General features: G+C 41.8%; 2 protein-coding genes across 8 annotated transcripts in view; one reads left to right on the top strand and one right to left on the bottom strand.

Moving 5' to 3' along the window:
* USP6NL (USP6 N-terminal like) overlaps positions 1 to 15256 on the top strand; it is a 145115-nt gene that overhangs the window by 19230 nt on the left and 110629 nt on the right. Inside the window, exon 1 of one of the 7 annotated variants that reach the window (XM_081209932.1) lies at positions 10468 to 10555. The exons of the other annotated variants lie outside the window; for them this stretch is intronic. Coding sequence (XP_081066058.1) covers positions 10483 to 10555 — 73 coding nt within the window. The 5' untranslated portion in view covers positions 10468 to 10482. Of the gene's footprint in view, positions 1 to 10467; positions 10556 to 15256 lie in introns of those variants that run through there. 7 annotated transcript variants of the gene reach the window in all.
* The window catches only part of DNAI7 (dynein axonemal intermediate chain 7), a 278992-nt gene that overhangs the window by 263719 nt on the left and 17 nt on the right, over positions 1 to 15256 (bottom strand). The window lies entirely within an intron of this gene.

Raw genomic sequence — 15256 nt, 5'->3', positions numbered from 1 at the left:
AATTCAAACAAATTAAAATTAAAACTGAACAAGTGGCAATCTTCAGGTTAAAATTGAAGGCGGTTACCAACTGTTTCCACTGATAGTAAAAGCATCTGTGAGCGGACTGGGAACCTCCTTTGTGCTTGCTCTTATGCCTGGGAAATTCCGGATATAAGGCAACCCTAGTTTAAACGGAAATGACAAAGGCCATAAAACGTGCCTTCTTTATGTGCCTTGTACTGCACCCTGACAATAAATTGTGCAAATCTCTTCTTCAGCCAGTATGGATTATCTTTTACTAATTATGAGTTATATCCACTTGGTGCCCCTCTGGAAAGCTCTTTATTTTTTAGGCTGTTCGCCTCTCCAAACTAGCTTGTAATCAGAAACAACAGAGGATAAAAAGAACAAAAACACAAATTTAAAACTACCACTTTACACTTAGCACATTGTTTTTTAGCAGAGCTGGAAAGAATATACCATATTTTTCGCCCTATAGGACGTACTTTTTCCCCTCCAAAAATGAAGGGGAAATCTGGGTGCGTCCTATGGGGCGAATGCAGGCTTTCGCCGAAGCTTGGAGAGCGAGAGGGGTCCGTGCGCACCGACCCCTCTCGCTCTCCAGGCTTCAGGAAGACATCCGCAGCCTAGGCAGCCCCACGGGAGTTCCCGCAGGGCTGTCTAGGCTGTGGATAGCAGCCTGCTTCCCGGAGTGCCGGGCGCGCTGAAAGCAGAGCTCCCGGCGCTTCGGGAACACACCTGCAGCGTGGGGAGCCCTGCGGGAGTTCCCCGCAGGGCTCCCCATGCTGCGGATAGCAGCTGCCGCCCGGCGGGCGGGGCACCCTGAAGCAGGGCGCCCTGAAGCAGAGCACCCCGTGCGCCGGACAGACATCCGCAGCGTGGGGAGCCCTGCAGGAGTTCCACGCAGGGCTCCCCACGCTGCGGATAGCAGCCTGCTGCCCGGTGGGCGGGGCGCTCATCGGCCAGCCCCACAAGCTTGGGGGACAGCAGGGAGGCGCAGCGCTGCCATCCCACTGTTCCTCGACCTGGTTCGGTTTCCCCGACCTGTTTTGGGGGGGGGGGAATAAAGGAATTTTTTTTCCTTTATCCCCCCCCCAAAAAAAAACTAGGTGCGTCCTATGGGACGAAAAATACGGTAATTGAGTCAGCTAATAAACATCATGCCTGGAAGGCCAACTGAAGGGGAAATGTCTTCAGGAACATCTTGGAGCTAGTGGAGCCTTTGGTGGGGGGAAATATCACTTTGTTGCCTTTCTTCTGGGTGAAGTCTCCACTGGAGCAAAGATCCTTTCATTAGGGGATGAACACCAAGTAGATATATCCCTATATGTATACTCTGTTCTTGGTCCTTCCAGAGATCCCCTCTTCAAATTATTGATCAGATGCTTCAGGGTGTGTGTGTTCTGCTGACCTCTCACTGGGGCAATGTCCTTTTCTGTTCTCTTCAGTTTAGATGAAAACGTAACTCTTCACTGTCCCCTCCATCAACCCTGAATCTCCTTACTTTTATTATAGCCTGCAGAGTTGATGGTTTTATTTGAGTTACTGTTGAAAGAGAAACTTCCATTGTCTACTAAGAGCTTAGTATAAAATGTATTTAAAGGCCTTTGACAATATGTCTCATGATAGAACGGCATTTTATTGGATAAAGTAAAATGCACACTTTAGCAGGCAGAATTTATTACTGCTGTCTGTTTGCTCTGTGCTCCTAATGAATCATCTGTTTCTTCCAGTGGTTAAATAAGGGCTGATGTCCTTGTAGTGGCTGCGTCCCATTATGTCTTGGATTAAATATCACCACAGACATTTCCATGCAGTGAAGTATTTGATCTTGTTAACAAACTGTGGCAGATGGAATTGTGTGGTTACCTTCATGTTTCTGGGCGATGTGAATATGGGTAATTGTGTCCCATTCATGCCGTTTTTCAGGAGAAAATTGAAGAACCTTGATGTATAAGGGCAGCAGCAAACCGGCTTTCTTCGCTGTCTCTTTGAATTGGATTGAGGTGGAGGGAATTCAAAATTTTCACTGATTCATTTACTTCTGACAGAACTACTTTGCTTTTCAGTGTCAGCATGTGGAGGTTAATATTGGTTGCTGTCCTTGAAATTACTGTGTTGACAGAATTTAGAGGGTTCCCCCCCATCTGTAGTGCATTTTGTTACTATATATATTGTTCATTCCAAAGCATGTTTGTTCACAAGTAAGTTGTACTGCTTAAAAATAAGGCTTGTCTTTTATATAGAACTTCTGAGTGTTCAGAGCACTTGACATGAATTATTCACATCGTAAACTGCTTTGGCATAGCATGAATGGCAGTATATAAGTCCCTTAATTTGTTTTATTTTTCTAGTTTTAGCTAGGGATAGTCAAATTCAGTTAATTTTGGTTTCTCTCAGTTTCATACTTCCCCAGTTTTAAGTTCAATTTATCACATTTTCACATCAGTTCTCTGATTTTTTTTTAAATGAAAATTTGTAATTTAGCATGCCTTTCTTCTAATATATACATTTCCCCCCCAAGCAATTCACCTAGAACAGTTGAAATTATTTGACTAATATATGCATTTTTATTTACACTTTAGCCTATGCTCAATTTTTTAGTTGCATTACAAAATTCAGAGAAGTGCTCACTTTGAAAGATAGCTGCAATTTGATTCCTGCATTGTTTCAGAAGGTGTGAGTTAGCATGCAAACCAAACTCAGGATTTTATGCACCTAAGTTATCCCTGATGTATACCCACTGAAATTAATGGACTGTAATGTCTATTAATTCCATGGGCAGGCTCTGTATATGACCAGCCCTGATTTCTCCCCACTCTCCAACTGTAGACCTCCAGTTATCATAGAATAATAGAATTGTAGAGTTGGAACAGACACCAAGGGTCATCTAGTCCACCCCTGCAATGCAGGAATAGCAATGCAGGGTCCCCCATCTAATTTTGTAACCTATATAACAGTTTTCAGGTAGGCCACTATCCCCCCCCCCCAATACATTAGAGCTGAACTCCTGAGACTGAGTGGCTTAGCTAAGACTTCTTAATGAGTTAATGAAAGAGGTGTGCTTCAAACTGGGAATTTCCTGACATCACTCTGTCTCTTGGCATTAGTTCTTGAACATTAGTTCTTGACATAGCAGAACCACAAAAATATTCTGTTCCTTTAGTGTTTCGCTTTTTATGAATGAAAATTGAGCACTTCCAGCTGCAGCCCTCCCTTCTCTCATGAAGAGAGCCATCTCTGATAAACCTTAGCTTGGGGCGGTAGTTCTTTCTTTCTTTCTTTCTTTAAAGAACATTTTATTGAACGTTTTACAGTGAATTAAAGTAAATAAGAAAAAGAAGAAGAAATACATAAAAAACAAAGCAAAGGAAAACGACAATAATGAAGTAACAATAAAATGTAATTAAGGTTACAAAACTACATAGTATATATGTAAGTAGATAAACTTACTATTTCTGTCAAGTAAATGTCAGTTCATGAATCACTATGGTTTCAATAAATACGTTCCAAATATCATTAAATTTGTCCATACATAATCTTTTTCTGAAAGCAATCCATTCATAGGTTGCAAGAGCTGTCATGTTGTCAAAGGGGGTTTAGCTTGGGCGGTACTTGTCCAAGAAGCAGTTGTTGTGGCATATCTTGAGAGAGTGACTGCTGTTTCTATGATTTTCACCTGAGGAAATCCTAAGGATTGCATCTTTCTGGATAACCCTTTGAGTGGTTTTTCTGGCAGTTCTTGTTGTTATTTTACTTTGTCCAGAAAGGGGCTCAGCTGGGCCATCAGTCAAAGTTGTTGGAAGACACTCCACACCACCGAGGCCACCTGAGCCTCAAGTGACAACCATGGATGCAGAAGTACACCCAAGCTGCATACCTGCTCCTTCAGAGGGACTCTTACCCCATCAAGAGCAGGCAACCTCCCATCCATTGGGTCTAGGGAACCGCCCACTAACAGTCTCTGCAAAGGAATATCAGCTGAACATGGCAGCAAAGCAGAAAATGCCAGTATTCTCTGCATAGTTGGTTGAGCACTTGGCTTGCATTTGAAGCTGAGTGTGAGGTCAGTGTCGAGCTCCAAGTGTGGGAGGAGGAGATTGGTGAGTGGTTCTCTCCATCATGGCTGCCCTTTTTAGAAATAGCGCATGAGAAGTTAGCAGCTCATTCATCTCTCTCAGTGAGCTTTTGGAGGTGCTTGCCAGAGAGGAAAAGGATGCTTGCCATGGTGAGCGTGGTGCGAGAATTTGTAGGCCCCTGTGTGGGAGTCTGATGTTTAGAAAGTGCTAAGTGCCTGTTCACTGATAACTACTTTGGATTCTAGCAGGGGAAGGGAGAATAACTTGCCAAATATAGCTGTGTAATATCGGAAGAATCATAATCTGTATTGATGTAAGTATGTAGTAGAATCAGTGGTGAAGGCAACAGATGGTTTAGCATCTAACTTCCTGCTTCCCAGTAGCATTCTCCCATGTGGTTTTGAACAGAATGAGAGCAATACATTTTTATCTTTTCCAACTATACTATTTCTAACTTGTAAATATCTAAACTTTAAACTGAGGCCAATATCCATCTGTTTGCTTGTGGCATTTGCAATGCTAATAAATTAAAATACATAGCATGGTGTGTGTGTGTGTGTGTGTGTGTGTGTGTGTGTGTGTGTGTGTGTAAGTAAGTTTGCACACCTAAACCTATTTCTGATATCCTTTCTTGCTCTAGAGCCTGTGCAGGCAATCTTTCACCCTTATTCCCCATGCACCCATTTGGTTGTGTGAATTGGTCTTAAGTCACAAGAGGTTTTTTGATTTTAGAGGAATAGCATCATCGTTCATTGTGGAGTAAAGGCAGCTGCTGCTTGGAGAGATTTTTTGATATTTTCATGGCTTGGTGCTGTAGCAGTACTTACCCATCAGTTTGCTCTTAATGGTAGCTAATGACAGGTCTACAGTTAAATTGAAAGCAAGATTCTTACACCTCTCAAGTGGATAACTTATAGCAATGTTTTTCTTGTTCATGATGTTTAACCAGTTATCATTGTTGGGGCTTCTTATGTGCTCGATTTCATTACAGGAGTCTAGTGATAGTACCTCATGTGTCTTTGTATAATTTCCTATATGCAAAGTGATACCTGTGAAGGAAAACAGTTGTGTAAAGAGACAATTTAATGAACTGAATACCTTTCTTGGTGTGGGCTAGAAGGTTGGCTCTTCTTAATATATTGCACCCGTTTTGCTAGAGGTGGGATGTTTGGCCCATTCTCATTTAAGCTGGGTTTATCCCAAATTGAAAACAGGTGGTGAAGTTCAGTGTTGCATAATGAAAAGCCATTGTCCTTCCCTTTTCTTTGTTCCCCCAGATCTGCTCAAAGGGTCCCCCAACCCTCTGGAGCTGGCAACCCCTGCTTATAAGCATTTGAAATAAACATTGAGTGGTGGGTTTGACTAACAGATTTTTGGCTGTCCTTTGTGCTGTAAATGTGTTGCCTTCTGGCAAAAATCCACAAAAGCTGTTTTTCAAAGAACAGCTAATTCTAATTACGTTAATGGAGACATTTTTGATCTTGGTGACAGCTGAGTAATCAGAACTGAGGTCACCCTTTCATATGCTTCAGGATATCAAACATTGGAGCGCTTAAATTTGTAAGCTATGCTGGTAGTTTTTTTGGCATCCTGTGTCATTTCAGGCAGTTATTTTAATTTGCTTTTAATCTCAGGATTTTCCCACTTTTATTTAGGTGGAAGAAACATGTTCATTGTCAACTTGATCAGAGGTATCTGTATTCAGTGCAGCCATCTAACTGATCTAAACTGGTGTGAACCTGGCATAAGAATGGTGTGAACAGCATGACTGTTGCCATCAAGAGAAATGGCTCTGTCTTGTGCAGAATTAAAAATCTGCATACCTGTGTGCAGAGCATAAAATAAGAACAGAAGCACCAGATGAAGGACCCATCTAGTCCTTCATGCTGTTTCACAGTGGACAACCCATTGCCTGTGGAAAGCCTGCAAACAGGGCATGTGCAAACAGCACTTCCCCAACTTGTGCTCCCCTCAATGTCAGTACTGGACTGTCAGCCTTATCCTTCATGAATATATCTAAACCCCTTTTACATGTATCCAAGTTGGTGGTCATCACCACAACTTGTGCTAGTGAATTTCCATAGTTCCTTAAGTATGTGCTTTGTGAAGTACTTGCTGATGTGTGTCCAATATTTAGCTTTCCTTGATGGCCTTGGCTTTTAGTATTTTGAAGTAGAAAAACTTCAGCTTTCTCCACACCATGGGTACTTTTATACCTCTTTTTTGACCCCTATACATTTTCCCCCATCTCCAACTTATAAAGTCCAAAATATTTTAACCTTTCCTTTAAGGGGTTGACTCCAGCTTCTTATTTTGGTTGTCTCTTTTCTGAATCTTCTCCAGTATCAATTCTATATTCCAAGTGTGGTTGTGTCATAGATTTGTAGACTGGCATTTTGGATATTGGCAGTTTTGTTTTCAAACTGTCATAATGATTCCTAATATGAAATTAATTGTTTTCACAGCTGGCTTAATGTTTTCATCTAGCTATCACCTAAGGTCCCAATGTACTGTTCCTGATCAGTTCCCACTAGCCCATTGACATATATGTGAAATCAGGCTCTCCCCCAATAAATATTACTTTACACTTACTTTAACTGAATATCATGTGCTGTTTTAATTCCCATTCCCCACAAGATCCTTTGAGAACTCCTCTCAGTTCTTTTGTGTTCTTGTCACCCTGGAGTCATCAGCAAACAGGAATATCCCACAACTCAGCCCAACCTCAGGCCAGCTATGAACAAGGTAAAAAACACTGATTCCATATTGATCCTTGGGGACTCCACTCCTTACATTCCTCCATTGGAAAATTCTCATTTATTCTTACTCTCTGCTTCCTGTTTTTTTAGCTAGTTACTTATTGATAAGGGTACTAGGCTGCACCACACCCATCTAAAGAGAGATTTACTTCGCTTTAGCCCTTGGTAATCGTGATTTTTGTCAAGGGAGTATGCAGTGATGTTGCAGATTGTGGTGGCACTACAAAATGCAGTGGTTCTTATATCTCTAGGGTTCTGGGGGCATGCTCTTTTGGTTTTTGGTAGGAAGGTTCAAGTTTTTAGCTCTCATGGTTTTTGAGTAAAATCTGCAACTGTACTGATGATTTCTACCAAGACTTTAAAAAGTAGAGCGGCAGTAAGTAGAAGTTGGAAGTGGTTACTCAGTGGTGAAGACTTAGGCTCACATATGATGTAACACCAGACCATGGTTTGGTGCCACACGAGTGAATCTTTATCTTTAACTCTCCTTTCCCCCTCTCATTGCATGCTGTGATTACCTCCCTGCCTGCTTTATGCAAAACATTGCTTGTCATTCCATGTGACTGTAAGTTGTTTTAAACTATTTTTAACATTATGATTTAATGTTGTAGCCCACCCTTGGACCTTAGGGTGAAGGCTGAGTAATAAAATAGCAATAAAATATTTTGAAGAAAATGATGAGTGACAGAGGACTTTTTACAGAGGAAAAGATAACTTGAGCTAGTGCTGTGTTTCACCCCCCTTCCTTTCTGGTTGGTGAGCAAAAGGGGATTGCTTCAATAAATGGTTAACATTTCCTCCCCAACCTAACTTATTTTAATCACACACAGGCCCTTAATATTGGTGGTGACACAGAGTTCATGGAAAGCAAATACTTCTCTATATATTGCTTTTGTGATCGTGCCCTTTTCCAGCAAGCTAGAGAAACGGCCTCCCATAAACCTGTTGTGTGATTCAGGAAAGATTGGGTCTGAACATGCCTAAATTATTCATTACTTTGTTTATTATGAATACTAATGTAGCTTTCCTTTTGTTTCATGCTGGCTCTTTCACTCATTCTTCCTCCATGCTTGTCGCAAGCCGGATGTTTAATAGCATCCTGACAGTTTTCCAAGATTGCTTTAGTTAGTGCTTAGGATTCCTTGCTCTCCCCCACCCTGCCCCAACTGTCCTAATAAGAACATAAGATGCTGCTGTATATGGAGTCAGCGCAGTGGTCCATCTATCTCAGTACTGTCTAATCTGACTGGCTGTGGCTCTCTAGGTTTTCAGGTAGTTTTTTCCATCCCTACCAGGAATAGATGTCTGGGGCCTTTTTGTATGCAGAGCTTGTCTTCTAAGGAGATTAGATTAGTTGAAATCTTATTTTCTTTCTGTCAGATCAAGACAGAAATATGTACACACAAGGGTTAGCATCTTGCTCCCCCCCCCCCACTTTTGTTGCACCAACATGTCTACTGTTTGGCATGTGAGATGACCCCCCTCGCCCTCCAAGGCACTACCTAGACCTGGTCTACATTTGTAATAAGTCTTATCAGTTATAGTGTGGCAGCACCTGCACTTTGGAAGCCTGGGGTTTGTTTTGGGATAGCTCAGTTGGTAGAGCATGAGGCTCTTAACCTCAGGGTTGAGAGTTCAAGCCCCACGTTGGGCAAAAGATTCCTGCATTGCAGGGGGTTGGACTAGATGACCCTCGTGGTTCCTTCCAACTCTAGAGCTCCATGATTCTATGAAATGCAGAACCATATCAAGCTTCCTCTTCCTGTCTCGAGTTCTAAGGTGACAGGGTGACCCAAGTGGGTGTGCTTCTAACTCATGGGTGCTACAGTTGCCTGATCAGTGCAGAGTGAAAGCAGGCCTTTGCTCCTCTCCAGCTAATGAGCTGTTGGGCATTGCTATTTTTGCATTGGGCAGAATTGCCCTGCTCAGCTGCAAGCTTAGAACTGTAAAGGAAACCGATTTTGTGCAGTGTTTCAGAGGCTGCATGTGACTTCAGTGAGGGGGATTGTGGCAAAAGCAAACCTTCAGTTGGCCACCCAATGTTTGTCAACCTTTGTGTACATGTATAAATGTGATGTGCTAACTGTAGTAGCTGTCTGATATGGCTACACTCCAAATCCAGCCTTCTAACTGGAGCAGGACAGTGTATTTGTGTGTAAAAAAAGGGCCAAAAGGCCAAAGATCGGTCTTTCTGTGCTCTAAGTCAGTGTTTCCCAACCTTTTTTGGGCAAAGGCACACTTGTTTGATGAAAAAAATCTCGAGGCACACCACCATTACAGCCCCGTGACGTCAGCGCGCAGCGTCACGCCGGGAGGGACGCACGAAAGTGTAAGTTTCAATTTTTTCCCCTCCCCCTTGCCGGGGAACCTCCAAGCTTTGGGGGTGGGGGGAGGAGGCAGCAAAGCGAGGCAGGAAGGAGAGCGCGGCTTGGCTGGGTGAGCTTTGGCAGGGGCAGGGAATGAGAGCCGCGAGGCGGGCGCTGCGGACGGAGGCGCTGCCCGCCGAGCTCGCAGGCAGCCAGGCAGGCACACGGCGAGAGCCCCGCACTGGGCGGCCTCTCCTCGCCGCCGCCGCCCCGCCTCTCGCCGCCCGACTCGCCCGCCTCCCTCCAGGCAACATCTCGCGGCACACTAGTGTGCCGCGGAACAGTGGTTGGGAAACACTGCTCTAAGTTATGGCAGGTGCTTTTATCGAAATTTTGTCTTCTTCGAATATTATAGACTTTGTAGCAGTTCTGTTTCAGAACTTAAAGCTATACAGGTTTTGGAAGTATGTGGCTCCAAAGTGCTTTAAAAACAAGCTTAACTGGCTTCGTTTTGTAGGTTCTTTGACCATTCCTTTCCTTTTTTCAGTTTTGTGGGTTAGAGTGGTAAGCAGGTGTTACAGATGATAAACATACATTTTGTGTAATGTTCTGGAACGTTTAATTGCTGGCATTCAATTATTAAGATTACCTGACAGAAGCAATAGGAAAGCTTCAGACTGAACGTATGTTCTCTGCCCCTGGTGGTAGGATGAAACATTGCCTGAAATGCTCATAGGATTTTTCACTGTGCTGTGTAAAAATTCTGCTTCTGTTCAGGAACGTCAGAGGCAGGTGCTCATGAAATGGGTACTGAACTCTTATTGGGATGCTTGGAAACATTCTTGATTTTCTGCTAAGGCTCTTGAAGTTCAGCAAGGTGGAGATTTGGGTTATTCTCTCTCTCTCCCCACCCCCAGCAGCTTCACCGGTAGATTTGATGCCTGTCTCATTGCTGAAATCCTTTAAATATCTTTGTGCTGTTGAAAAGTGCACAAGTTCATGTTTTGAGCAGGCGCAAACATGCTCACCTTCTGTAGTCCTTACTTCTAATTGAAGAAAGGCCATGCTTACTTCTGACTTGCTTGATGGAGAAAGCGATGAGAGTTGCCTGCCTGGTGTTGCTTTTGCATCCATGTGCTGAAGTCACTTCAAATCCATCACCTCTCGCTGTACAGTTGTCAGGCACCCTAAGCGTATCCCCGGAAAGGTAACCGAGTTGCTGCTGCGTCGCTCTTGCTCCAGCTTATTTGAAGGCAGACGTGTAATGATCTGTAGGGATGAAACCTGTTGGCATTCCAGAGGAGCAGCTGGTGGCTTTGATCTTGCTAACTAGCAATGATTCAGGTCTTGCAGATTGTGAAAGAGCTGGTGTCACCAGCACGACGTAGAACGGACTCTGCAAAGAAAGGTAGGAACAGGCTTGAAATATTCATCCTTAACTGTTCAAGTAATTCTTGTGGAAGCGTAGTCCTGCAGATTGGCACTTGAGCAACTGTCTGAAGCCTATGCCATCTTTATTTCAAGGCTTCATGTTGCACACTGGCATTCAGCTGCTGCAGCCTTGCTTTGAGTGGTGATAAATCCGATAAGAACAACATCGACAGTGCTGAAGAGAATTCTAATAGCACTCAATAACTGAAGATGGAATTTAAGTATATGTAGATACTTTATTGTAAGGATCATATTCTATTGTCTCTCTTCTCTCGTCACCCCCCCCCAAATAATTTTCTGTCTTTGTAAGTCAGAGTGTTAAATAGCACTAGTATGCTAGAAACTATGCAGATAATATTTTGTACCTAGTATATTTGAGAAACTAGATGTCAGTGCTGCTTGGGAATAGCGGCTGTATAAATCTCATGTGCATTGCTTTTAAAGTGGGTTATATTTAGCATGTTTAACTTTAAGATTAGATATTCTGAAGCAATTTTACTTAAAAGCACCCCTTTGATCCCCTTGCATGTCAGTTGTTTTGCTGTAATTCCACTTGCTATTTTGTGCTTTAAAAATGCCTTCACAATATATCTGAACTGGTTCCGCCTACACATGAGGGTTTAGTGAATGACTCTTGTTTTTACGACTGTAGCCAGCTTTAGAAATGTACACATGTAGGTAATTATTTTATAGATTTTTGAAATTAAACATTGTGATCGCAAGCAATTTTGAAGCCTTTAAGGAAATTAGGATTTTAGCAGTATTTTGCTTGAAATTTTGAAGCAAAACTTATACATTGACACACACACACACACACACACACACACACACACACGTATATATAATGTGTGTGTTTATGACATGTAGGTTGAGTGCATCTGTACTTTAAGTTCTGATACCCCAATAATAGACACACTCTACTTGAAGAAAGTCCAATTTGTTTAATTAGAACTTAATTTTAAGCAAATATGCCCAAATCTGCAGACACAAACTACTGTTAATCTAAAGGAGGTCATCTACAGACACTTAACTTTCAATTTTTTGGTTCTTGGATATGCTATGATGTCATAGTGAGGGTACGATTATACCTTCCCCCTCGAACTTAGCTTTACATTTGTTAGACAGTATGTGTATTGACTATATATCAGTGTGAGTATTGGCCATCTTTAATGATGGAACTCATCATTGCAAAGAACTAACTCCGGATGGGGTTGCACTCCACCTGAAGACCTAGGGATGCTTGTCCTGGAGATGCAGGTGATGTTAGTGGTCCAGGACTACTTACCAGTTGCAGCCTTATTTAGAGATAACAGATCTTGCCTTGGTTACGCATTTGGCTATGTCCAATATATGCCCGGGTTTGATTATTCTAATGCACTTTACATGCATTTGAAATTGGTCCAGAAACTAAAATTGGTGTAGAATGCAGTGACTCTAATGCTTATAAGATATAGGCATCGTGTTCATATTCCGTACCAGGTACACTGATTGCCTATTCTTTGCAGGGCCAAATTTAAGTTCCTGGTGTTGACCTGGCTTAAATTCCTTGGAGCTTTAAAAGGTTAATTGAAATGGGCTTCTCATGCTCTGTTCTCTGATTCACTCTGTTCTCTGATTCACTGGTGAGAATTGTGAAATTAGTGAGTACCAGGGACCATATTGTTTCCTGGGGTGACCCCACATCTTTGGAATGCCCTCCCATGGAAAGTGTGCCTGGCTCCTGCTTTGCTGGCCTTTATGAGGATTTAAAAGACTTTTTAAAATTCCAATTTGCATACACTTAATTTTAATGTATTGTGCTTTTAATTGCGCTATTATCTGCTGCTGCTTTATTTTAATGCATAAGTTAAATATTGCTTTTCAGGTTTGGTTATTTGCTCTGTATTTTAAAGTATGTTGATGTTATTGAAAAGTGGACTAGAAATGTTTAAAAGATTATTGGTTGTAGATATTATTCTCTCTTCTTGCTTCCGCAGTGAATCAAAAATTTAAAAATATTCTTTCCTCCCTCACTTTTCGGGGGAAGAAATAAGTTTTCAGTCTACTCTACTTTTCATTTTTCTCTTCAAAACTCATACTCTATTTAACCAGAATTCAGTCAGTCACTGAATAGGTTTAAAGTTTTATAAGAATTGTGTTTGCTATGTCTTATGGAGGTAGAATATAGGCAGTTCAGCAGTTTGTGTCCCCATGACATTGTATTATTTTTGTGCTGCAATCGTAGACATGCTGACCTGGAAGTAAGCTACATTGGACTCAATAGGACTTACTTTTGAGTGTATTTCTATAGATTGCACTTGTAAGGCTTTTAATTTTTATCTGTATCATTTTCTGATTTTGTACAGTAGATAACATATGAATGTTGTCTTGATGCTTTGACAGTTTGGGTCATCCCCCCCCAAAAAAAATATCTCCACCCCCCCGCCCCCGCTACTTCTTGTTCATAAGAATCAGCTTCATTCTTTTCTTAAGCTGTGTTTCATGGAGTTATGCTTGTGTCATACAAACTTGTGGTTTTCGATCATTCTGGAGCTGAAACGTTCGAGTTCACAAGTGTTCGGCTTCCACTGTATTTTGCATTTTAAAAACACCTTATGCATTGCCTCAACAAACATTCATTTGTGCATGTAAGTATTCCATTTTTTTAAAAAAAATCTAATTATATATTGAAACCCAAACTATGAAAAAGTGAAACAGTCCTTTCCTTGTCCAGTATCTCTGAAAGGACTCGTTGAGTTTCAAAAACAAAACTGCTAATATATGAAGTAATGCTATTGTATGAGCCTAGATTGAGACCACATTTGGAATACTGTGTCCATTTTTGGTCACTGTACCTCAAGATGGATATTCCAAAGCTGGAAAAGGTGCAGAAAACAGGAACAGAAATGATCAGGGAGATGGAGCAACTTTTCTAACGTGACAAATTAGAACATTTGGAGCTGCTTAGAAAAATGGTGAGGGGCTATTGGTAAAAAAAGGGGACATGTTAGGGACAGATGAGAGAGAGGGAGAGAGAGGGAGAGGTCTTTCCTCTCTTACAAATCTAGAACCCAGGGCCATCCAATAAAGCTGAACTTTGGAAGATTCAGAGCAGAAAAAAGGAAGTACTTAGCACAAATTATAGTTAAATTATGGCATTCACTTCTTCAAGACATGGGGACGGCCACAAACTTGGATGGCTTTAAAAGATGGTGAGACAAATTCATGAAGACCAGGCTGTCAATGGTTACTAATCATGATAGCTGTATACCACCTCCAGAATTAGGGGCAGAGTGCCTATGGATACCACATGATGTGAAACAGTGGGGGATGGCTATTACTCCTGCGTTCTGCTTGTGTGGTTTTAATATGCAGTTGTGTTGGCCACTGTGGGAAATTGGATCCTGGACTATATAATAAAGCCTGTGTCCCTGGCCACCAAGCTAGTTTGTTTGCTTTAACATAGCAAATATTCTTCCAGAGTCACACAATTAAACAATGTTCTAAGTTTGTCTCCTGACAGGGCTTTGCTGGTAGAATAGATTGGCGTATTGTGTGGGCAGAGCAATATTTGATTATGATATTTAGACAGCTACTTAAACAACTTGGTCATTTGAGAATTAAAATGAATGTCTTAATTTATTGAGGGAGTTGTCTCTTAATTAATCTGTTCTTATTTTAGGTGATAACCTTGGCTGATGTTTAACATTTTTTTACTGAGAATACCAGATCTCTTGCAGCCGATATAAATTGCTGTGTTACTAAGCAGTCTGTTTCCTTTTTCCTTTTAAAAAAGGGCAGTAAATTTATCTGGGTTGCCCAAGCCGGGTAATTTACTGTCCTTAAAAAAGAAAAAGAAAAGACTGCTTAAACATGTCTCCTGGTTTCTTATGAGACACCAAACCTTAATATACAAGCATGTGACTCCTTCTCTTGGCTCGTAAGTGAGGAAGGGCCATAGCTTAGTGTTGGAATACATGTGTTGAATGATACAGGACTGGTTACTGGAATCTTAAGTTAAAATAATGTCTTGTCAGACTTTGCAGTATTAGACTAGATGCAGTAGTGGTCCAACTTTTTGTGAGCATGTTTATAGCTTGTTGATGCTATGTTGTTGTTGTTTAGTCGTTTAGTCGTGTCCGACCCTTCGTGACCCCATGGACCAGAGCACGCCAGGCACGCCTGTCTTCCACCGCCTCCCGCAGTTTGGTCAGACTCATGTTTGTAGCTTCAAGAACACTGTCCAACCATCTCGTCCTCTGTCATCCCCTTCTCCTTGTGCCCTCAATCTTTCCCAACACCAGGGTCTTTTCCAGGGAGTCTTCTCTTCTCATGAGGTGGCCAAAGTATTGGAGCCTCAGCTTCACGATCTGTCCTTCCCATATCAACTGTTATATCAACTGTTAAAGCAGCGAATGTCAATTAGGAGACCAAGTCAGAACACTATAGGTTGGATCAACCATAGCGCATTGGACAGAATGGTGTATTCGGAAAAAGGAACCAAGGGTATATATCTCTTTGGACGCATTAAGGCATTGAGTGACTTCAGGCTAGTTATTAACTCAGGATTTGTACACCATCTGTAAACTGGAGATCCTAATCCACTTTACTGAGATAGCAATTGGGTTTGTGGAATGAAGATTTCAATGCACTTGTATAACAAGTGCTAAAGAAACTATAGGCAACTTGCAATATATAT

The sequence above is a fragment of the Podarcis bocagei genome (genome assembly GCF_964188305.1).
Source record: "Podarcis bocagei genome assembly, chromosome: 10".
NCBI classification, from domain to species: domain Eukaryota; kingdom Metazoa; phylum Chordata; class Lepidosauria; order Squamata; family Lacertidae; genus Podarcis; species Podarcis bocagei.
Note: the sequence above shows the minus strand (reverse complement) of the source record. Positions and strands in the feature narration are given on the sequence as shown.